Source organism: Rhinichthys klamathensis, unplaced genomic scaffold, assembly GCF_029890125.1.
Source record: "Rhinichthys klamathensis goyatoka isolate OS25496 unplaced genomic scaffold, OSU_Roscu_1.1 h1tg000188l_1, whole genome shotgun sequence".
NCBI classification, from domain to species: domain Eukaryota; kingdom Metazoa; phylum Chordata; class Actinopteri; order Cypriniformes; family Leuciscidae; genus Rhinichthys; species Rhinichthys klamathensis.
This window is the reverse complement of record NW_026606715.1, coordinates 95,001-119,714: the sequence shown is the minus strand read 5'-3', so window position 1 is coordinate 119,714 and position 24,714 is coordinate 95,001. Positions and strand designations below refer to the sequence as shown.

The following is a 24,714-nucleotide window of genomic DNA, read 5'->3' as shown; positions in this document are numbered from 1 at the left end:
GTATTTTCTTGCTCTTACTGTATACAGGTCCTTCTAAAAAAATTAGCATATTGTGATATATAAGTTCATTATTTTCCATAATGTAATGATAAAAATTAAACTTTCATATATTTTAGATTCATTGCACACCAACTGAAATATTTCAGGTCTTTTATTGTTTTAATACTGATGATTTTGGCATACAGCTCATGAAAACCCAAAATTCCTGTCTAAAAAAATTAGTATATTTCATCCGACCAATAAAAGAAGTGTTTTTAATACAAAAAAAAAAAGTCAACCTTCAAATAATTATGTTCAGTTATGCACTCAATAGTCAATACTTGGTCGGGAATCCTTTTGCAGAAATGACTGCTTCAATGCGGCGTGGCATGGAGGCAATCAGCCTGTGGCACTGCTGAGGTGTTATGGAGGCCCAGGATGCTTCGATAGCGGCCTTAAGCTCATCCAGAGTGTTGGGTCTTGCGTCTCTCAACTTTCTCTTCACAATATCCCACAGATTCTCTATGGGGTTCAGGTCAGGAGAGTTGGCAGGCCAATTGAGCACAGTAATACCATGGTCAGTAAACCATTTACCAGTGGTTTTGGCACTGTGAGCAGGTGCCAGGTCGTGCTGAAAAATGAAATCTTCATCTCCATAAAGCTTTTCAGCAGATGGAAGCATGAAGTGCTACAAAATCTCCTGATAGCTAGCTGCATTGACCCTGCCCTTGATAAAACACAGTGCACCAACACCAGCAGCTGACATGGCACCCAGACCATCACTGACTGTGGGTACTTGACACTGGACTTCAGGCATTTTGGCATTTCCTTCTCCCCAGTCTTCCTCCAGACTCTGGCACCTTGATTTCCGAATGACATGCAAAACTGAGCAACAGTCCAGTGCTGCTTCTCTGTAGCCCAGGTCAGGCGCTCCTGCCGCTGTTTCTGGTTCAAAAGTGGCTTGACCTGGGGAATGCGGCACCTGTAGTCCATTTCCTGCACACGCCTGTGCACGGTGGCTCTGGATGTTTCTACTCCAGACTCAGTCCACTGCTTCCGCAGGTCCCCCAAGGTCTGGAATCGGTCCTTCTCCACAATCTTCCTCAGGGTCCGGTCACCTCTTCTTGTTGTGCAGCGTTTTTTTGCCACACTTTTTCCTTCCCACAGACTTCCCACTGAGGTGCCTTGATACAGCACTCTGGGAACAGCCTATTTGTTCAGAAATTTCTTTCTGTCTTACCCTCTTGCTTGAGGGTGTCAATGATGGCCTTCTGGACAGCAGTCAGGTCGGCAGTCTTACCCATGATTGTGGTTTTGAGTAATGAAACAGGCTGGGAGTTTTTAAAAGCCTCAGGAATCTTTTGCAGGTGTTTAGAGTTATTTAGTTGATTCAGATGATTAGGGTAATAGCTCGTTTAGAGACCCTTTTCATGATATGCTAATTTTTTGAGACAGGAATTTTGGGTTTTCATGAGCTGTATGCCAAAATCATCAGTATTAAAACAATAAAAGACCTGAAATATTTCAGTTGGTGTGCAATGAATCTAAAATATATGAAAGTTTAATTTTTATCATTACATTATGGAAAATAATGAACTTTATCACAATATGCTAATTTTTTGAGAAGGACCTGTATATTTAACATTTGTGCACATAAAATTAAACTAAACTTAAACTAATTTCAATATGAACTTGAACATTTCTCATCTCTCATCCAAGATGAAATGATCTGAGCTATGATATCCACGTTGATTTTATAGCTCTATATTTTTCTTCTCTATGTCAGCTATTGTCCTATTTTTGTCTTTACTTTCATTCCATCATGAAATGTTCCACTGGGCTACAAGAACAGATCTTAACCAGTTGGGAAGCACTGGTCTGTATGTGTGTCGCGATTTATCGACAAGGCGAGGACATTTATCACGTACATTCACACGAATCCACACACATATTTACATTAACACTATAAACTATAATGGCTGTTTTCCAAAAAGCTAGTGAGCTGCCATGCTGTCTTCATAGGCAGCTGTCTAAGGCATCCGAACTGAAATGGATCTTCACAGGTCTGAAACTCTCTACATCAACTGCATCACAATTGCATTCAATAGAGTTTGAGAGTGAATATAGAGTCAGTAGATAGTGCTGTGATCCTCCAGTTAAGTGCATTAGTGTCCGTTTTTTTTTTTGTTGGTTCCGCTCTGGGAATATTTTTTTCCATTAATTTTTCCCATAGGTATTTTAAAAAGTCTTTGTTAAAACATTATAAGCCATGAATCAAGCCGATCAGCAACGCAAATAGTTTTTACCATTTACTGCTCTTTGTTATTCTCCTAGTTATTTACCTATAGTGCACGTTTCGGACACTCACAGAAAATATCTTACTTCTGCGTTGCAAAAATGAGCTGGTTAGTTGGTATGAATGTACTAAGCTGAGCTACACATATTTAAACAGTGCGACACTTGGCAACTTTACCTGTCCACGTGCTCTGGTTGGTCAAGACGAAGGCCCGGCACTGGACGTGGCTCTCACACACGTCGACAGCTTCATGAACGCTGAAGACTGACAGCAGGCATCCGTCGTGCTGATAGGACGGCCAGCAGCGGTAGTTCTCCGCTGCTATCGAGGCGTCTAACACACGCTTATACTCTGACAAAAGAGAGAAAGTCATGTAAAAATGATATTCTTCAAAATACTGGTTATACATATTTGTTATTCATGGAAAATGGCCAGATAGTAAACCACTTAATTTAATTTAATTTAATTTAATTTAATTTAATTTAATTTTGTTTTAATTTAATTTTGTTTTAATTTAATTTAATTAATTTATTTATTTATTTATTTATTTTATTTATTATTATTTTTTTTTTTATTATTATTTAATTTTTCATTTATTTAATTTAATTTAATTTAATTTAATTTAATTTTTTTATTTTTTTATTTTATTTTATTTTATTTGTTATTTATTTTATTTTATTTTATTTTATTTATTTATTTTATTATTTTTATTTATTATTTTTTATTTTATTTTTTATTTTATTTTATTTATTTATTTATTTATTTATTTTATTTTATTTTATTTTATTTTATTTTATTTTATTTTATTTTATTTTATTTTATTCATTGCATTGCTTCTGTTCTGAATGTCACTCGTAAGTAAGTAAATCTTTCATGTTCAATGGTTTCTGGCCACAATCTGACAGCCCCCATGACAGCACTGACACACACTGCACAATGAATCAAACACATTACATCTGTCCAAGAAAAGCATAGTGTGTGTATGTGCGAGTGCGTAGGAGCTCAACACACAGCAACACAAGCTCCTTTATTGTGTTAACACAGGGGCTGTCTTGTTCTTTGACGGAGAGAGTCTTCAGGCTGTTGTTAGTCAGAGTTTGACATGTGTCTTTTGATTTCTTCTTTATTTATTACTTCCTCCAGAACTTCACTCACACACATTTCCAACACCACTCAACGTGACCCCGAGCACAATACATGCGGACAGTCACAGTCAGAGGAAAGCCAAGAGAAAGAGGGAAGCTGATAGAAAGAGAAAACGGCAGATGAATAGAGGGAGACGTGAGGAGTGACGGCCAAAAGAAAATGAAACACACGCTGTCCCTCCCACACATTCATCTCGTTCTGTCGCTTATCTCTGCACTGCCTGTCAACTCTTCAACACTGCAGTCCATCGCTGAGATAAAGAAACCAATGCCATGCTTCCAAACCTTACACTGTGTCAATGTTCACAACAAACATCTGGACAATACAGGAATGTCCTTATGATGTTACCAGGTGAAAACTCTAGTTTAGGGTCCAATTCTCACTATTATTATAACTTGCTTATTATCATGCATACTAGGATATTGGCTGTTTATTAGTACTTATAAAGCACATATTAATGCCTTATTATGCATGATCATATTCTACATCCCAAAACCTAAACTTAACAACGACCTTACTAACTATTAATAAGCAGTAATTTGGAGTTTATTGAGGCAAAATTCATAGTTAAGTTAGTTATAGTAAGAATTGGACACTAAACTATAATTTATATTATCAAAATCTCATTCTCGTTACCGTAATCTAGCCTATCCGGACACTTTACTTATGAGTTTTTTTTTTTTTTTGTGTAATTCCTATTATTTTCAATATTGATTCTCTATTGTAATACGGTATTTTATTTTACTGTAATTCAATTATTTTAGTTTTATTTAAATCAGCATAAATGCAATAAAACACAGCAAATACAATAATACAAATACTACCATGATGTATACATTTAAATTTTTATTAAATGTATATAATGTAAAATTAAATAATATTACTAATATATTATAATTAATATATTATAACATTATAATCATACTAATAATATTAATATATCAACAATGATAATAATAATAATAAAAAAACTCTACAGATAAGTGTTTTGAAATATGAATGGATAATATAACATAATATTAACATATTTAATATAGTTATTAAAAAACAATTATTAGATAATTATTACAGTATATTATTATCATTATAGCATTACAGTAATACAGTAACAAGATTTGTTGACAAATGAGATATCACAGCGGATGGGGTTAAAAGAGACGCTTAATCGATCACGGCTGGTTATGAAACATTATGATAATGCAGTAACGTGTACGGTAGAGGCGTGAGTTGAGACGTGGAGAGTAACTAATGAGAACAGAACACTGTAACGCTGCCAACATTCACTGATGGCCGGATCACAGAAGTGTGTTTTTAGTCATAAAAATGTGCAGCTGTCTGTTTCTCGTCTCGGTCATGTTGAATCAAGTCAACATTACAAGACGTGATTCACATTAACACAACATACTGTTTGTAATACTGAACGCATGACATTACATTAGTGAACAGGGGCAGCTGTTCTCTCTCAGATGAGAGGAAGAATAAATGTAGCTGTCCGTATGAATTCAACAGCTGCGAGGAGCTCGATTTGGGGGAAACGGGCGCGTAGGAACAATCTGAAAAATGTGTGTGTGGAAGAGGCACATTATACAGTAAAATGATTATTAATAACATGATGTCCCGTTTGCTTTGAACCGATTTGCTGAAAAGGCAAATTTTCACGTGCTATGGAAAATATGATATTTTCCACTTGTGAACTGTGTGTTGCGTTCAAGTGCTTTTGTTGTCGTAATGTGGTAAAAATACGGAGATCCAGACCTGTTATTTAGCTAAAACTATTTTAGATTGCTTAAGAATAATGTATCGTAAATAAATAAATGTGAGATTTGAGAGATTGAGATTAGAGATAAAGATTGGCATGGGGTACTTTCTCTTAAGTCATCTGCTACAGCAAGAAAATGATTTATCAAAACTCAAACGGTAAATAATATGCTGAATATTTTCTAGATCATGAATAGTAGGCTACATATTTTTACCATTCACGACTCTCGCGTTGCTCTCCGCCATTTTGAAAAGGTCAAAGGTTATCTCATCTCGGCAACTCGTGCATCAAAGGCCCTGTCCCAAATTGTCGACTTCCTCAGAGTCCACACTTCGGTGACGACATGTAGTGCATGTAGTGTCATGTAGGGCCCTTAGCGCGAGTCCGCGAGTCCGCATTGAGAGGTGTTTTTGGGACAGACTCGATCGTCACGCCGGAAACAGGAAGACGGTCTGATTGTTGTTATGGACAGGAGCTGCAGGTTCGGGGAAATATGCTGCCTATTGTTGTTGTGTTTACATATGACTCAGTAAAGCCCTGACATTCTGTTCTATTTATTTAATGAATCATAATGCGATCGTATTATTCAGCTCGCTATTATTAGCCTATGTTTGAGACATCAACCACTGGTCGATGATCATAATGTTTGTATAAACTCGTCATAAAAACCGTAATGATAATTACACTTAAATATTTTCCTCTCAGCCATGTTAACAATTGTCCGTGAGCGAAATCTCCTCCCATCCGTTGTCTGATTGGCCTTTCGCAAGGATTCCTGGGTAGTTAAAGTGCGTGGAGCCTGCATCTATGTGGGCTTCGCGGAAGACCGCTTCAAGGGTACACAGGGGGCGCTGCTGAGCACACTTCAGAGCGTTCAAATGCTAAATGGGACGGACTCGTAGACTCGCGAGCACGCGCAATTTAAGTCCACGAGACCGCAAGTCCGCATGAAGTGCGCCATTTGGGACAGGGCCAAAATATTCTACGAGCCGCCCAGTGGAAAATACCACATGAGTGGGTGTTCATGTGCATTTTCCACGTCGGCTTTTGGTATTTACCATAATTACCATAGCACGTGAACGCACCATAACATCGAACCAGCTAACAGAGAACATCTGGCAAGGTTATGAACTAACATTCTTCTAATAACATTAATAGAATGTTTGTTCAAAGTTATCTGGTCTTTAGTAAAACATAAGCACTAAAAACATCAGTGATATATCTAGGGCTGTGAAATGATTGTGATTAATCGCATCCAAAATAAAAGTTTGTGTTTGCATAATATATGTGTGTGTGCTGTGTATAATTATTTTGTATATAAATACACACACATGCATGTATATATTTAAAAATGAAAAATTGAAAAATGTGTTAAATAACATAAATAATATATAAATATATATACACTCAGGGCCTGAAATTAACACCCGACCACCTGCCAAATGCGGGTGAATTTTGCTATTGGCGGGTAACACTGTCAATCTACCTGCCACATTGGCAGGTAGCCAATGAGAATTGAGTGATTCATTAGGTTTTTTTTTTTACGTTTTCATTTTCATTGCGTTGGACCTTAGCTATAATGTGGCGGCACATTACTGGGGTAAAAAGGCCAGCTGAAACAAACAACCAACAAAAAGATGAGGATGAGTCAAAGAAAAGTAAAATAAGACATTTTAATACAAAGTGGTCAATTGGAGACAACGGCAAGGTTCGTGAGCGGCTGATTTATGACAGCGACTGTTGTTTCGTAACGTTCATGCGATCAGAAAGAAGATGAGGCCCTTTTCTGACTACGTTTGGTTGTGCCAGTATTGAACTGTTGGTGAGATGGGATGAGATAATGTAACGCTGACGTAGGCTCCAGAACAATGACAGTTGCACAGATGTGTGCGTGTGCAACTGTAGTACATGTTGGGAGTTGGGAACCGGTGAGAAAATGTCCGGTACCCGGTAACTTTACCAATAATAATATTAATTTAGTTCTGCTTAACGGTTCCTGAACGCTGTAACTAAAAGCTGTCAGGACCTAGCTGTCTACGTGACTAAATCAGCCATCAACACAGCCGCGGGTGATTTGTTTACATACGAGCTGCGGTAGGTCTATAGATCTGTTGTGCATGTGTGTGTCAAAATCAATGAATAAAAAGATTTTTTTAAAATGTATATTCTAAGAGTTATTATTACTTATATTGATTTCGTTAATAACTTGACAGCACTTAAATGTGTACAAGTTAAAGAACAATATTGTGAAATTCCCGTTTTTCACCTTTAGGCTATGAGCCAAAAAAAAAAAAAAAGGCTGGTAAAAAGTCTCTGTGGCAGGTGAATTTTTATATCCACCTGCCACAGTGGCTGGTGGCCAAAAAAGATAACTTCAGGCCCTGTATACACTATATGCATGCAAATATGTATTAAATATATACATGCTTGCATATACACAAAATAATTATACACAGTACACACACATATATGGAAGCTTGTTTCCGCCACTTAATTAAAAAAATATATAATAATTGCGACATTTTATCTCACAATTGCGAGATATGAAGTCAGAATTGTGAGAAATAAAGACGCAATTGCGAGATATGAAGTCAGAATTGTGAGAAATAAAGACGCAATTTCGACTTTATATCACGCAATTCTGACTTTATAACACGCAATTGCGACTTTATATCACGCAATTCTGACTTTATATCTCGCAATTCTGAGATGCAAACTCGCAATTGTGAGAAAAAAAGTCCGAATTTTGAAATAAAAGTCGCAATTACCTTTTTTATTTTTCATTCTGTGGCGGAAACAAGCTTCCATACTATGCAAACACAAACTTTTATTTTAGTTGCGATTAGTTTTGCAGCCCTAGATATAATCTTAAATGTGTGGTAACACACTAGAATAAAAAGATGATTGATTACGTCTCAGAGACATTATTCTAAAGTGTTGCCAAATTGTTTTAGTTGGACGTTGATCAGACATTTTTTAAATGTTGCTACTTGTTTCAGAGCGTCCAGAGAACATTCAAAAGTAACATAATGTTTGCAAAATAATCAAATGGAATGTTTCCTTAACGTTCGCATAACCAATACAAAAATGTCTTTAAAACGTTTAATAACTGGATGTTTTGAACATTCAGAAAAAGAAATGTATTCATTACCAAATGGGAACATTAGCAAAACATTCTGGGAAAGTGGTCTGCATGTCCTCGTCTTCCACGCGTATCTGAACGCAGAGCGCCCGTGACAAGACCCAGCAAGCAAACCTGCATCACTTACTCATCTAAGATCCTCAAACCGAGCTGACGACAGTACTTCGTGACGTTCCTCTTTTTCATGCTAATGCGCCGTTAAAGACCGTTGAAGGACGGCTTTGATTTCACGCCAACCGCGCTGAAACACGACCAGTCTGCGTCTCCACAATCCAGCCGTGGCTCTTTGACATTGTGCTGATTGGAAGTGGAATAGCGATGGATACACTGTCACGGACCGCATGCCTTTGGCAAATATGCTGACAATGTGGTCATGTATTCGAAAAACGATCCCATGGTAATCCATTCTGTGGACAGGATCCATCGGGATAGAGCTGTCAATACGACTGCTGTGAACGCTTCTGGATAGTGTCTCGGATGGTTTGGAGAGTTTTACTCGTCTTTTTTATGCTCTTTGAGAAGGTTGTAACGTAAACTCAAGGCCTCATTCACAGCACTGTGACAATGGGCCTGATAAAAGGAGAAGAGGCTTTAAAAGACTCGAGCTAACTGTGTACTACAAACGTCCCTCCCGACTACTAGGCCATAAATGTCGGAATCTCTGAGTCTCGTTTTCCCTCTTTCGCTCTTCAGGGATATGGCTGGATGGGCTTTACTGACGTGATTCACTGTTTCTCCTGGAAAGTAGGGCTTTGACTGAAGGTGACTGGGCAAGCTGCCTCGATGAGGTCTTTCTGAAGAGCGAGGAGAGGGAGGGACGCACGAGGCAACTAAGTGGAGCAAGAAGCCTGTAAAGAAGAGCAACTATTAGACTCTTTATTGCCCTAATTAATGCTTTATGGAGCTCTCGCTTTCTTTGAATGTTCCTGTAAGACGCAGGAGGAATGAGAGGGAAGTTGATGAAGTCAGCCAGAGGCATGCTGGGCTTTTAATGCGTGTTGGGCAGGAGTGAATACCGTAGGGAAGCCCTGTCTGTATCCATGCAAACTCACAGCGCTGCCAGAGGAGCCTGTTTTACAAGAAGAGCTGAAACCCCAGGCAGAGAAGTGTACGGGAGATTACGTTGCATGACGTTGTAAATACTAGCCGATCCCATTTATAGACCAGTTTCGAGCCGACGTCACAGTTACGTCACGGCGCTAGCTGGAGGCAAAACAAACGGACAACTGGAGGCGGCCAATACAAACCAGCACAGATTCGGCTACATAATAAGGAGCTTAAATTGTCATTATTATTATTAAATGTCATCTTGTTGTGTTGTTGGGTGCAAGAATCGATGAAAAATGAATGCGTTGTATCTGAAATTTGTATTTCTAGAAAATATTCACATCATTAAAATTGCACCGTAATGTCACTCTTTACATTGTCGTCTTCTCGGCGCTGGCTCGGCAGAACTGCGGATCGTACACACAAGTCTTGTACATGATCATTCATCACATAGTTATAGGCATCTAAAGATTTATATGCCCTCAGTTTCTCTTTACGCTCGGTTTCTCTATCGGATAGGTGTAGAAGTCAGGCCACTCGACCGGAGGTAGCGCTAACGTTAATCCTGTCAGATCGTCCATCCATTGAGTGAGCGTGTCGGGTCAGCCAATCTGGTTCCGTCCGTTAAAATTAACTTTTGCAAATAACAATCGCGGTCCTGGACACTGAGTGACCTTACACATTAAGATAAAATCGGATTTTCTCCAGTCATTGTTAATAAACAAGCCAACAAAAGCCAAATAGAGGTCTCTGCAGACGGTAATAGGAGTTACCAGATCAGGGGGCGAGGCCATAAACAGAGGGGCGTTTTCAACCGCGTTACCTGATTTGCCCACGTCACAGTGTGGGTAGGTCTTAGGGGTGGGGTCGGGAGAAAGGCATCATTTTCATTGCATGATTTATATACACCCACCAGTGTGAAAACACCCACAAATTTAGAAACACCCACTTTTGTTCCACAGAGACCTCCTACTCACAAAAGCGGCCAGAGGGATCGTTCTGCCTCCACCTAAGCTCCGCCCACAAAAAACGTCACCATGTTTACCAACTGAAAATTGGTCTATAGAATGGCTGATATAATGCTGAAATATATAAGATACTTAATCATGGCAAATAAGATGTTTGCAAATTGCTGAATTTAAATTAACACTTAAGGTCCTTTCACACTGAGTCGGACATTTTCGTCTGCGTTTTTTCATATTCGTAATTCGTTGGCTCTGAATTGTCAAAACACACTTCTCAAAATGCTTGCTAGCCTACGGATGCAGAAAACGCAGACAATCGAACCCAATCCGAATTTTTTTATGACGCAGTTTCGGAGGCAGTGTGATTGACACAACGTGAGGTTGTATTTATTTTTTAACGTGCGAAAATTTCGTTCAAAAGTCAAGCAAGATTTGAATATTCTCTTCTGCTCGCCAATGCTGCATTTATTTGTCAAAAATACAGTAAAAACTGAGAAATATTACTACAATTTAAAATAACTTTTCTATTTGAATATATTTTTAAATGTAATTTATTCCATCATTACTCCAATCTTTAGTGTCACAGGATCCTTCAGAAATCATTTTAATATGATTAATATCATTTACTATTATTATCAATGTTGAAGACTGATCAATGTGCTGCAAATATTTTTGTGGAAATTGTGAAGCTACTTTTATGAAAGTTGAAAAGAACAACATTTATTTTAAATAGAAATCTTTTGTGTCATTATGAATGTCTTTACTGTCATTTTTGATCACTTTAATGTGTCCTTGCTGATAAAAAACAACAACATTATTTTCTTTAACCTTTGAACAATAGTGTATTTTACTAAGTAGCCAATCGACTAATAATCTAAAAATGACCAAATATCCGCCCAGTTGTTATTGTGATATGACTTAAATGTGACCCGTGCTGGCAAAATAAGTCCCAATGAGCAAATTTTCAAAAATGTTTTTTTTTTTTTTTACTTTCTCATACCTTCAAAATTATGGAATCAGAAAAAAAATGCCTGAGCTGCACCTGTTTGAAGTCAATAGAGTCAGCAAAGTCAATTTTCGCGAAAAATCGAGTTAAGATTCCAAAATTAAATCACCTAGCAACCATACCTTAAAATCCCAGGTAATAACACCAAATTTGGCACACAATAAAGTCAAACCAAATATATAAGAAAAATACATATTCAACTTTTTTTCCATGATAGCACAATTGTTTGATTAACAGTGATGAAACAGACAGCCTATATTAAGTCCTACTGTACCGCACGGTTCTTATAGAATGATCTACACATCAGATGTTTTCCCCAAACGTTCACATAACAGATAATCTCTGTTATAAACTCGCCAAGACAGATATTTTGAAATACTGTAATTCTGTGTATGTGTGTGTATCGGGATCGGATCTGTCAGTCGGCGTGAGTAATATCGTTTTTCATAGACAAAGGAAAGGTACTCCTCTCAGAAAACATACAAATAAAGATAATTGAATATGTTAAATTGCGATTTGGAGCATTGGGATCGCTAGACGAGGGCTTAATGAACTCATTTTTGTGAAAACCTCAAAATCTATTTTTCACTTGTTTTGCCTGTAGATCGAAATGATCCCGTACGCATTGACTCCTTTTGCCAGCACGGGTCACAAATCTGATATTGAAAGTTCGCCATTCTCATAAAATTGTACTGAATGGTGTTCATCAAGACTAAAGAAATTTACCTAGACTGCAAAAAAGTGATGGAATAAAATAGCATTTTTCAAAATTGGTATGAAGCGTGATTTTTCTAGTTAGTTATAGTTAAACGTCAAAATGATGGGCTTAACGCAGCACAAAACGGTTGTAAATGAAAAGTACAGTCTAAAGACAGCAAAGACAGCTGGTGGTACATGAGAATGGAAAGAGTTAATGTCTCTGGAGAAGATGGCCCTCTCTTGCTTAACGCTCATCAGTCAACAAGTGTCTGCTTTAGACTGCCAGTGGAGCATGGGGAAGAGCAGGAGGGATAGCAAAGAAAGAAAAAGAGAATAGGGACATAATGTTAAAAACGGGTGGAGCGAGTAGGAAGGAGACGGAGGTGCTTCTTGCTGAAATGGCTGTTTTGTCCGTCAGGAACGTAAGCAGACCTTCTGCTCACCAGTTATATAAACTCTAATCTTCTAAATCTCCTCTCATTTGTCCTTACATGCACACAAATTCTCTCTCTCTCTCTCTCTCTCTCTCTCTCTCTCTCTCTCTCTCTCTCTGCTGACTGAACAACTGGTTAATTCCGGGGAGATTTGAGGAAACCCATTCACTGCCAGGATTTGTCGTTTCAGAATGATGGTATTTACGAGATGAGCACATGAACACCACCACAATTACCAGTGGGAAACCCAGGCTTAGGTCTTAAAGAAAGCTTTGTACATCTTTTTTTTTTTTGTGTGACATATTTTTGTCTTGTTTTCCAGGACAAATATCTAAGCATCCTTAAATCAAGATCCATCTACTTCAGAAGCAAAATGACTTAAGATATTAAGTCTTGTTTTCTGGAAAAAATCGATCCAAATTAAGTGAGTTTAAAACGACAAAAAAATCTGCCAGCTTGTTTTCAAAATTAAGTTTATTTAGTGTACCCCATTGCCAGAAAACTTTAAAAACTAAATTTCGATAAATGTTTCAGAACAGAACACCTTATATGACATTTTCTTTCTTAAGTAAATGTATCAAGATATTTGTATTTGAAACCGAGGGAAAAATACAGAGTAAAAAAAGTATGTTTAAACTGAATATTGACCGTACATAATTGAATCTGTGCAAATGTTAAGCTGACTTTAGTTTAGACTGTAAATTTACAAATCTTTGTAAAAACTCTCACAGATAAGATTCCAGTAGATTTGGTGCTAGCACATGTTGCGAAGCTAAAAAAAAAAGTGATGCACAGAAATCAATCATGTAAAAACTGGAAGTAATTTTAATTAAACTATTTTTATTAAGTTAAACAGTTCCAAATTCATTGAAATATTAATATAGTACACATTTCTCTTAACTCTGCCTGCCTTGGATTAGCATAACTCTGTGAAGCACATATGCTGCCAAGCTAGGTATCTTACAAGGCCGAATAATTTGCCTGACTTTGATTTTGAACAGTATTAGAAGTGCCCGTGTTGCCTTAAAATGCGAGCTAGGTTTTGGAGCAGATCTGTCTTTTTGAATGAGCATCTGAAGTGGTCATTTGAAAGTGTTCAGTAATGTCAACGGTCAAGGTGTTTTGGTATCTGTCTGGGTCACTCACCTGTTTTGTGTGTCTGCGTGTTATTCTTGAGGTAATGTCCGTTCCTGTAGATATCCAGCACTTTTTCAAAGTGAACCAGAGTCTCGTCGGTGCCCCATATCAGCTCTCCTGAAACACATTCATACAGCATAAACAACTCAACTATTAACGGTTTACATTCCGTCATTAAGAAAACATTCCTCCGGAGTGATGCTGAAGTGGGCGTTTCGTGACACGGGGAGGGAAAGATAGGATCGAGTCTGGGCCACCCACGCTACCCGCGGCTTCACGGACTGTTGTGTCCCAGAAAAACAGATTTCAAACGCTATCAGACATGCCATTATACTGATGAACATGATGATAGAGCGCATCAGGAAAGGAATTAAGGCCAGAGACAAAAGGCATGCTGACGGACAGAAAGAGAAATGTTGGGATGTGAAGAGGAGGAATGTTTTTAGAGGATGTTTGAACAAACTTATTCTCCTCCATAAAAAGCAGTCAAGTACTTTTTACAAGGAGCACATACACTCCAAAAAATATAGGAATGCATTAAACAACTTTATAAGTTTGTATTGTATTTGTAAAATATAACATTGCATTTCTGCATGAACACAGTTCAATATATTTGCGTAATTGTCTAAATGAATGTGATGAATGTGATACTGTGATTGTTTTATAACGGATGCTCGCCGAAGAGGCGTGTTTTGGAGAGTGTGTGAGGATCAGTGATGTTTATGTACACATGGGCATCAGACGCTCCAAATAAAGACACATTAGCTTGAGTTTTACAATAGACACAATAGAGTTTCCACACGTTCAGAATGTTTTTATCTTTCATTTGTATTTTGGTGTGTTTAATAATTCTGAATGGATCTGTATATATGCAGTCCTTTGGCATCTCGGCTAAAAAGCATGCGCAGGTTACTTTACTTCCTGAACATGCGCACACCCGAGTCCGTGTTGCTTTCACATTCACGCGAATGGCGACACAGTTCGAGTGCAACCGAGCTCAGACCACCTCCTCCAGCTAGTCTCGGGTTCGGTACCCCGGGTCCGCATTACAGCTTTCACATTACCAATTTTTCATGCGAACGTGTCCCGTTCTGAACTAAATTGCCAGTGTGAAAACGCCCAAGTTACTGTATAACCGAGCAGAGTAAGTACTTTTAAGTTGTAAAGAATGTCTGCAGTGACATTTTTGCAAGGTATGTTTGTGAATTTATTTTGTTGAAAGGTAATAAAACTAGAATACAGATGTTTTTGTGAATAAAAAAGGTACAGTATTGATTCGGAGAGGAGGAGGTTGAGAACCAGCCCAGACGGCGACATAGTGTCGGCCCAGATCTGGCCGTGTGGAATCCACGTGTACCAGATGTGGGCCGGATCTGGGCCGACACTATGTTGCTGTCTGGGGCTGGTCTAGATGGTTGATCGGCTAAACTACCATCTGTTGGATCTAGGCTTGGGCTGACATACCACCTCAGACCAGCTAGCAAAACCATCTTGACCACCCTAAGCTGATATGACCAATTTTTACCAGCAGGGATAAGCGCAGAACTTGGGTAGTGAAATCAAACTCACCTGTAGAGTTGACGATTTTGTCCAGAAGGGGTCTCAGTGCTGAGGGGGCACTGTGAGGTAACAAGTAGGTGAAGAAAAATCTAGAAAATATGGAGAACTGTCAACATTTCACCTAAAATACACAAATAAAGCACAAGTCGTATCAGATCTCAGGCCATGAACACACACCTGTAAGCATTGTAGAGGTTCCTCTTTTCGTTGATACCCTGACAGCGGCCCTTGTGGCAGGGGAGGGTGAAGTTGCGTGCGGGGAACTCCATGAGACAGTCTAAAGGAGAAGACGGGGAGCAAGGCGTCTCCTCAACACTGGCGTCGTCCAGGTCGGTCACTTTCAGCACTCCCCCCACCAGAACGAACTGTCGTGGCCTGAAGTCCAGCAGGGTGACGGACCCGAGCGGGGAGTGGGACAGATAATGCAGCAGCCTCATCAGACTCAAACAGATCTGCGGAGAGCAATGTATTATTTTTAGGGCTGTCAGTTAAACGCGTTATTAACGGCGTTAACGCAAACCCATTTTAACGGCGTTAATTTTTTTATTGTGCGATTAACGGTCTTTTTGGCCTAGCAAACTTTGTAGTTTTTTTCACATGCTTTTGCAACAGGACGCGGCATGCGCGGCGCTGCGCTATGAAACCCATTCATTTCAATGGCTTGCGTCGCGCGAGGATGTTTTGAAAGCGCAAGCGAATCTAGCTTAGACCGGAAACAAAATAACAGGCACGACGCACACACTTGTTTTGGCTTGCGAGCCGGCCAAATAGTAGGTTAAAGTTATGTTCTGAGTGGATGAGCGCGAGACGCCGAAATGGATGCCAATAAGATTCTGAATTGAAAGTTTACTTTTAAAAGGTGCCAAATGGTTCCATTGACAAGACCAAAGTGATCTGTGTGTTTTGTCGTTGTGAACTGAGCTATCATCATCGCAGCACGTCCAGTCTGAAATACCACTTGATGATGGCCAAGCACACACACACACACACACACACACAGCTGATGCGAATTCTCCGCCCCCTCGTCAATATCAGGACCTCGTCAGTATTTCTTTCACCCTTTTATTGATGGACAGTGTTACATTGTGTGAGAGATTATTTGCTCCAAGTGAGAATGTTAGTGTGAAATTGAACACAGTATATGCCAATGTTGTTTTCAATAAATAAAACATTTGCACAAAGCAAGCCGATCCACTTTTCCATGTTGATAAGAGCATTAAAATGAGAAAAAAGAATGGGACAAAAAGAAATCAAGAGACATTTAGAATAGATTAAAATGTGCGATTAATTGCGATTAATCGCGAGTTAACTATGACATTAATGCGATTAATCGCAATTAAATATTTTAATCGTTTGACAGCACTAATTATTTTGTATTATTGAATATATAATGGAAAGGTTGTACATTCAAATAAACAACTCTAACCCACATATGACATGCGGGGAAAACAAACAAAATATCATGGCCATGATTTAACTAAAATAAATCAAGAGAATTAATTAATACAACATGGCTACTATATAACTAGAACTGGAGGACAGCTGAATACAAAGTCGTGGAACATTCTTAATTCGAGGCCATGATGTGCAGGGCCCTGAATATAAAAAACTAGAAATGCACAAATATTAAAATTCTTGCTGATTGCAGGGTTATGTTTAAGGGTACGTTTACACGACAAGATGTACCAAACACAGAAAACGTTTTCCTTTGCGTTTTTCCAAGGGAGAATGTTGACAAAATGTTCCTCGTTCACACGGGTTCGTGAAAGCAACTAACAACGCTGTATTCTGCTGTCAGGCCAGTAGTTGGCGATGAGACTGAACACGTAATATGCATCGCACGGCGTCATTCTCCTACGTTGTTGACGTAGTGTAAACCATAGATATCATATAATAAAGGCTAGATGTCTTACGGCGGAGTCACTTCCGGCATCACCGTTCGGCCATCTTGTCACAGGCAGGCTCTGATGTAAGGTGAGTGATCAGCATGAACACAAATCCTCTTATCTCGCTGAAATATTGACGGATTTACAAACGCTTTGGTTTCTTACAAACGTTATTAACATGGCTATAATTCTGAATGCTTGAACATATATGTTATAATTATTCATATGTATGCAGTATCATAACTACATCTCTGACGTTTATAACAAACCAAACCGTTTGAAAATCGGTAGAAAATTGAGCAAGTTATGGTTATTTAAAAGTACATGCACCATTAAAACACAATGTTACGAGTGAGCGAGCTGCCTGTGACAAGATGGCCGCCACGTGCGGATGTCGACCTCCATTGGCCAGCAGCGCGGACGAGACATCTAGCCTTTATTATATGATATCTATGGTGTAAACAGCATTGCGCTTCCTGGTTCTACGTCAGAACGCCGCCTCACTGAACATGTGGTCGACGCTGGTCAGTGGTGAATCTCAGTACTTAAGTAAAAGTACAAATAACCAGAGACATATTTACTTTAGTGAAAGTAGAAGTATCACAATGACAACCCTACTTAAGTAAAAAAGTAAAAAGTACCTGATTTTAAATGTACTTTAAGTATTAAAAGTAAAAGTACTTGCATAACAATTTATTCTCTTAATGTCTATATTCTAATGATTAATAAAACAGTTCATCCTAACTCATTCAACCTAATACTCCTATAATGATGTTCAATAATGATGGAAAAGCCGTTATTTTTTAAGTTTCTGTCACCATTTCTGAACAAGCTTGCAATTAGGCTATATACACATCAAGCTTAATGTGACGGGGTTTGGCTGTAAACGCGATTCATTTATGGCGTAATTCTGATCCTCTTGGCTTGCCATACTAATCCTAACCAAACGTAGAATACACAGGCACCCCATACTAAATCTACCCTAACCTACCCATGCGTATCCTATGCACGTAAAAACAAATTTCCGCGTATAAATTGCACGATAAACTCACTGCGTGACCGGGTTGATATGGCAACCAAACTTCACTGGTGAGACAAACGTGCGACGAACGGACGGTCAGGATGACGTTTTGGCAGGGGAAAAACTGATCAGAAAATGTAATGAAAATGTAACAGAACATTGTAGAAATGTAGTGAAGTAGAAAGTATAATAATTGCTACAAAATGTAACAAAGTAAAAGTAATAAGTGCGCACTATTGATTCTACTTAAGTAAAGATACGTGAAAAATGTACTTAAGTAAAGTAACAAAGTATTTGTACTTCGTTACATTCCACCACTGACGCTGGTCACGTGAACACCACGACACATGCGTGTTATGCCGACGCAGGAGCTTGCGTAGGAGAATGACGTGGAAGAGAAGAGATTGTTGAACAAAGTCGTTATTTTGGGGGGGGTTTGTGCACAAAAAGTATTCTCGTCGCTTCATAACATTAGGGTTGAACCACTGTAGTCACATGGACAATTTTAACAATGTCTTTCCTACCTTTCTGGACCTTATAAGTTGCAATGATGTTGATTGGATTTCATCAAAAACATCTTAATTTGTGTTCCGTAGATGAACGAAGGTTTTATAGGTTTGGAATGACATGAGGATGAGTAATTACTGACAGAAATTTCATTTTTCAGTGAACTAACCCATTAATCATATATCAATATGTTAATTACGTATGTTTATTTTGATTAAAGATTAAGGTTTTAACTGAATGTAAGGCACCGCCAGAAGTTGGGACAAATCAGTGTTCCTTGTTCGAGACCATCAGGTCTCCCCGAAACCTTGTCGAAATGGACTGTCTCCAGGCACTGGAAGCTCCTCGTTGAAAGAGCCACTTGAGTGTGCGAGGCCTGTTGTGTATGTGCATGTCTGCGAGCGCACGAGTGTGTTACTTGAGGATTAGTCCTCTTATTGTGTGTGAGGGTACGAGGAGTGAGGCTGAAGCTCTGGCAGCTGGTACACCTCGCATTCAAGCAACACCCTCATCTACCACGCTCTTAGGAGCAGAATTCAGAGGATTAGCTGGCCGTAGGGAACGAAGAGGAGTGAGAGGGGTGAACCACGCAACCCAAAGAAGGAGAGGAGAACATAAAAGGGAAGACAAACAGAGAGGAGATGAGGGGGTGGAGGAGACACTGCCCATGTCTTTCACAACAGACAAAAGCTGCTTTTAATACACTCCGGATTAGCAACTACTGGGAAAGGTCAGCCCCCCTCACACCGTGTGACTGCGTGTGTGTTTGTGTCTTGCTTAACGTGGTAGGCAACCGGTAGCTCTGGTAAATCCATTGAGAACGCCATTGTACGGGAGGCGAGGCCATCCAAAACACCACAACGGATTCGGTTTCCTCAAAAATGCAGCAAGCATTTGTACCATTATACCTGTGTGAACTGGCTGAAGGATATTGGGGAAAATTACATTGCAATATTTTATTTTTCTGCGATTATATATTGCGATATGAAAAGATACAGGAATTTGAGTATCTATATTTGGAAAGAATTAATCATTCTAGAGTGAGTGTGGTGATATGCATAAGTGCATCTGCATAAAAAATACACATAATAATAAATTTAAAACATTACTTTTACTCTGAGGATATTTTCGAGTGCTGAATTATTTGGGGAAAACTTCCCGATGTTGTTGACCAATTCAATGTGACTATAAAATAATTCTTATTTTATTGTGACTATTAATAAATAAAGATATTAAACAAATTAAGAAAAACTTAATAACACTAGTTTCCTGTAAAATTACAATACGAATATTTACGTCTTAAATTCTTCGTTTTCAAATGTTAAACCATCAGGCTTTTATTTTCATTGTAATTATTATTAAATAAAAATATTGAACAATTTTATGAACAATTTTATTAGTTTATGAACATGTGCATTGAAAAAGAAAATGCATGACTTGTCAGTAATTATAAAAATAATATAAATGTAACTATAACTGTTCTTATAATGCAGTCTTAATGAGTCTTACTGATAGTAATACTTACTTATAAACAAGTATAAACAGAGCTATTATTCATTATAAGCATGGACTTCATAGAAACTGTTACCATAATGGTATTTTACTGTACAATTGTAATTTTAATTTATTCTTTTTAAAATGGTAAATCATCATTTTTGAAGGGTTGCCAGCAAATAAAATGATGCGCTGCCGGTTTCAGAATGAAGTGCACTACGTGTTCATTTACACACACACAGTCTGAAACCGCTGAGACCAGTAACGCATATATTATTTCATTAAATCACGATTTAATAATGGCACTAAGCCATATCACAATATCTATTTTATTTTGATATACCAATCAGCCCTAGTGTGAACGTTAGCTTGCTTGTCACGTATTTGGTTTAGCTGGTGTGTGTACGGGACGGGTGTGTCTTCGCTCCCGGCATTATGTAGAGGGAATAAAAGCCTTCGTCAGCGCGCAGAGGAAATGTCTTTGGACCTAAATGAGCTGTTTGGAAGTCAACGGATTCGACAGTCTCCCCAGAGTCTATTAGTGCCTCATACGCAAGTCAAATGTTGCTAAAGCATTGCTGGGGTGTTTCGGCTTTGTTCCACATGAGGAGGCCAGCAGTGCGAAGAGAGTGTGACTGTAGAGGACAGTCTTAAAGAGACAGGACGCATTAGCATTTACAAACTAGCATTCGTGGAATGAACGCAACTATTTGGCTTTGTTCAGACAGACAGCTATTCAGTTTCTTTGGGCATATCTGACTCAAATCCGTTTACTCAAATCTGTTGTTTGGAGTCTGAACAGCAAAAAAAATAAAATAAATGCATGAAATCCTAAAACTTGCAATCTGATTAAAATTTGGAAATGCTTCATTTGGGACGCAACACTTATGTAAACTCATACACAATGTGCCGTGTGTTTATGTGCATCACAGTCGTGCTTAGAACTGTCCAAATTCACACATTTAGCAAACTGTCACATTTAGTAAATAGTAAATAGTGAATAAGTGAATTATGAGTGATTTCAGATGCAGCATATTACTGTCTCTGGCACTTGCAATTCAAATATATATATATGGTTGAAATAAATAAATATTTTTATTCAGCAAGCATGCATTAAATTGATCAAAAGCTTCAGTAAAACCATTAATAATGTTACAAAATGTTTATATTTCAAATAACCGGGTTTGTTTTCCTATATATTACTAGTTATAGTCATTATTAGAAAGTCTTTTGGTATTGTGTTTGGTGTTGTGTCATCATTACCAAGACATCCAATGTAGATGTTGATATTAAAGGGATAGTTCACCCAAAAATGAACATTCGGTCATCATTTACTCGCCCTCAATTTGTTCCGAACCGATAAGTGTTTTTTCTTCTTCTGTTGAACACAAAAGAAGATATTGACTGTATAATAAGTAAATAATTCTTTCGTTACCAACATTCTTCTAAATATCTTCTTTTGTTTTCAGCAGAAGAAAGACATTCATACAGGTTTGGAACAACATGAGGGTGAGTAAATGATGACAGAATTACATTTTTGGGGTGAACCATCCCTTTAAATACACTATACCAGAATTCATCACTTGCAAAATGATAGCCTTAAATATTTAATAAACAAATCAGAATTGTGTGCGGCGCTATGAAACTTCACATATTGTGTCCAAAACCACACACACACACACACACACACACACACACACACACACACACACACACACACACACACACACACACACACACAAGTAGGTTACTCTCAAAACCTCAAAGCTGTGTAAAATATATAAAGGAATACATCAAATGTTTAAAAATAGTACGAAATGAAAGGAGACAGCCAAGAAAAGCCTTAAAGAGGCAATAAAAAGCATGAGAAAATCAACAGCAGGAACTCTTAATTCACTGAACATAAAGTCACAACTTGCCTCGTTCTCATTAAAGGGGTTTCATTGTTCTAGACTGGAAATTCATTCAATGTGACTGAAATATCACTCTGAAACTAATAAACATATTTAGCAGAATACTTGGGTATGAGTTATGGTAAATGAAAGGCTGCTGAAAGTCTATTGAAACTAAAGTACGGTTCTGAATTGCTCTGCTGAACTCTACAGCCGCGGTGTTGACATGTAGACGAGTGCACTGTGTTCGTTCCCTATTAAAGCATGACATGTTTAGCGAGAGGCTTCTGTGCAGCGAGTGTGTTTGTGAAGCAGTGTGAGGGTGTGTGAGTGTGAGGAAGGCCAGTAAATACACTTCTGAGTATAACTGTGGTCTGATTATGATTATTTTAAGATGTAATGTAATCAAATTACAAGTAGTTCGTTTTTGGAATCTGTATATAATCAGTTTTTACCCAGCACTGTTTAGCTAAATTGTGAGTGCAATTATAATCTGAACATATTTATAATCTATTTAATTGACTATAAATCTCAGCTCATAACATATAAACACATCTCCCATGTTCACAGATTATCGTATGTCTCATTTAACATAAATCCAGAGGCGGACAGAGTACAGAGCTTTGTTACTTGAGTAAAAGTACAGATACCCCTTGCTAAATTTAATTTAGTAAAAGTACTACATTCAGATGTCTACTTAAGTAAAAGTACTAAAGTACTTATTTTTAAAAGTACTTGAGTATCAAGAGTACAAGAGTAGATTTTCTAAATATTGCATTACTAATCTACTGCCACAGTGCTTACATTTATGCACAGAAACGTCCTACATGGAGTTATGAAAAATTTTAATGTTAATACCTTGGAGAATGTAAAAGGAATTGAAAGTAAAATCAAGTCATTTTCATCTTTTTACCATGTTGCTTTATTTAATTTAATTCAATTTTTGGGGGGTCCCATCTTTAAATGCGGGGACAACACACACACACACACACACACACACACACACACACACACACACACACACACACACACACACACACACATACAAACACACACCACATGTAAGGGTGGCGCTGCCAATAAAGCACCTAAAAGCTGTCACAAAGAACCAGCAAAAGGAATGATTATGAATTGTAAAATATAGCAAGGAGATATTTTAATTGTTTATTAATAAATACTTGTTAAGAAACAAGTGCTTTCTTTGTCAGTGTCGGCTAGATGAAGTTGACGATGCTGACTCGCGATCTTCAGTAGTGAACGCGCCAGAGAGAAATGCACATTTCATACGGATTACATAAGCAGAGAGCAGTCTGTAGTCTGTTTTCTTTCGTTTTGAATTGTTCTGTTTAAAAGTAGACATGTCTGTGAGAGGCAAGTAGGCTACCTTATACACTGAGTTTCGGTTCATTTATGAGACGAGATCCAGTTCACGTGCCGGCGCCTCCATTTCTTATCTATCGTCTGCTATTTACTTCTTATTTATAAAACCCAGGCAATTGGTTGATGAAACATTGATTAAAATTAAGATACAATTAATGCAAAACGAAATTCAGGTTAAAGAAAGGTTTTGTGTTTTTCTGTTTGATGTCTCTGTGAAAGTTTTAAAGCATTTTTTATGCCGCTTTCAGAGCGCTCACGTCCGTAACGGAGAACACGTCCATAACATTGTTTTTTCCTCATAAATGCAAACCCGAAAAATAAAATAAAACAAAATTATTATTTTATGTACTGTGAAGACTGAGCGCCAACCCTTCTTCATTCGCTGGGTAGTAGCCTACTTTGGTTTGCGCAGTGTAATTCACATAATCAGTTAAAATATATTTTGCCTCCCAAAGTTTTTTTTTTTTAAAGAAATCAGAAATTCCACCGTGGCTACGCCACTGCCACATTTGAACCTGACTGTGTTAAACACACCACATACTCAAGAACATCAAACCAAATGCTTGGCTTACAAATAATGTGTAATATAAAATCTGACCATGGAGTTGACTTTGGCGGAAAGCTGAAAGTGATTGCTGATAGGCTGTCCCAATCAGTGGCGCCTGCACAATCCAATCACGTTTGAGAGGGAAACAACAAATTGAGGGTTTCCGAGATTTTTCTTTTTTTTTTACTTTTTTTTTTTTTTTACTCGGGTACTCACGGTTATGGATAGAAATGTATTGGAGTAAAGAGTACAATATTTGCCTCTCAAATGTACTTGAGTAAAGTCATGAGTACTCCCCAAAAATGATACTCAAGTAAAGTACAGATCCCTCAAAATTGTACTTAAGTACTGTACTCGAGTAAATGTACTCCATTACTGTCCGGCTCTGCATAAATCCTGTTATCAGAGGAAGAGCTCATGCATTGGGATCTCATTCGGTTTCATCCTCTCTGGACAGGATGCGCTTTGGCCACAGGAAGTCATCGCAGATCATTATGGGATGTTGCCAGGGCGATAGCGATCAGGCTAAAGCTGTGCTACTTAACAGGAAGTTCAGAGAGAGCACGGTACAGGACGTCCCACACAGCAAGCTCTGCTGTGAAACAGGTTCAGCTCTACTATGGATTGCTTTTTGGTACGTGTTTGATTAGGGACATGGGATTAGGAAATGTCGCAGGCAGGACTCAAACCTGTGTTACCCACATGAGCACCTGACTGGGTTTGAGGCAAACGCATGGACCGCTGACCCGTGGCTTTGCACAGTTAGAGGTCGTCAAAATGTTTATAGTGCATTATGAAACGGTAGTAATTTTATCAA

At 38.2% G+C, this 24,714-nt stretch overlaps 1 protein-coding gene across 1 annotated transcript in view; it reads right to left on the bottom strand.

Annotated features, from left to right (window-relative positions):
* The window catches only part of pkdcca (protein kinase domain containing, cytoplasmic a), a 42,042-nt gene that overhangs the window by 1,605 nt on the left and 15,723 nt on the right, over nt 1-24,714 (bottom strand). Inside the window, exons 3-6 of the mRNA XM_056261893.1 lie at nt 15,348-15,622; nt 15,180-15,259; nt 13,620-13,727; nt 2,453-2,626 (exon numbers count right to left, since the gene is read on the bottom strand). Of these exons, the coding sequence (XP_056117868.1) occupies nt 2,453-2,626; nt 13,620-13,727; nt 15,180-15,259; nt 15,348-15,622 (637 nt within the window). The remainder of the gene's footprint in view (nt 1-2,452; nt 2,627-13,619; nt 13,728-15,179; nt 15,260-15,347; nt 15,623-24,714) is intronic.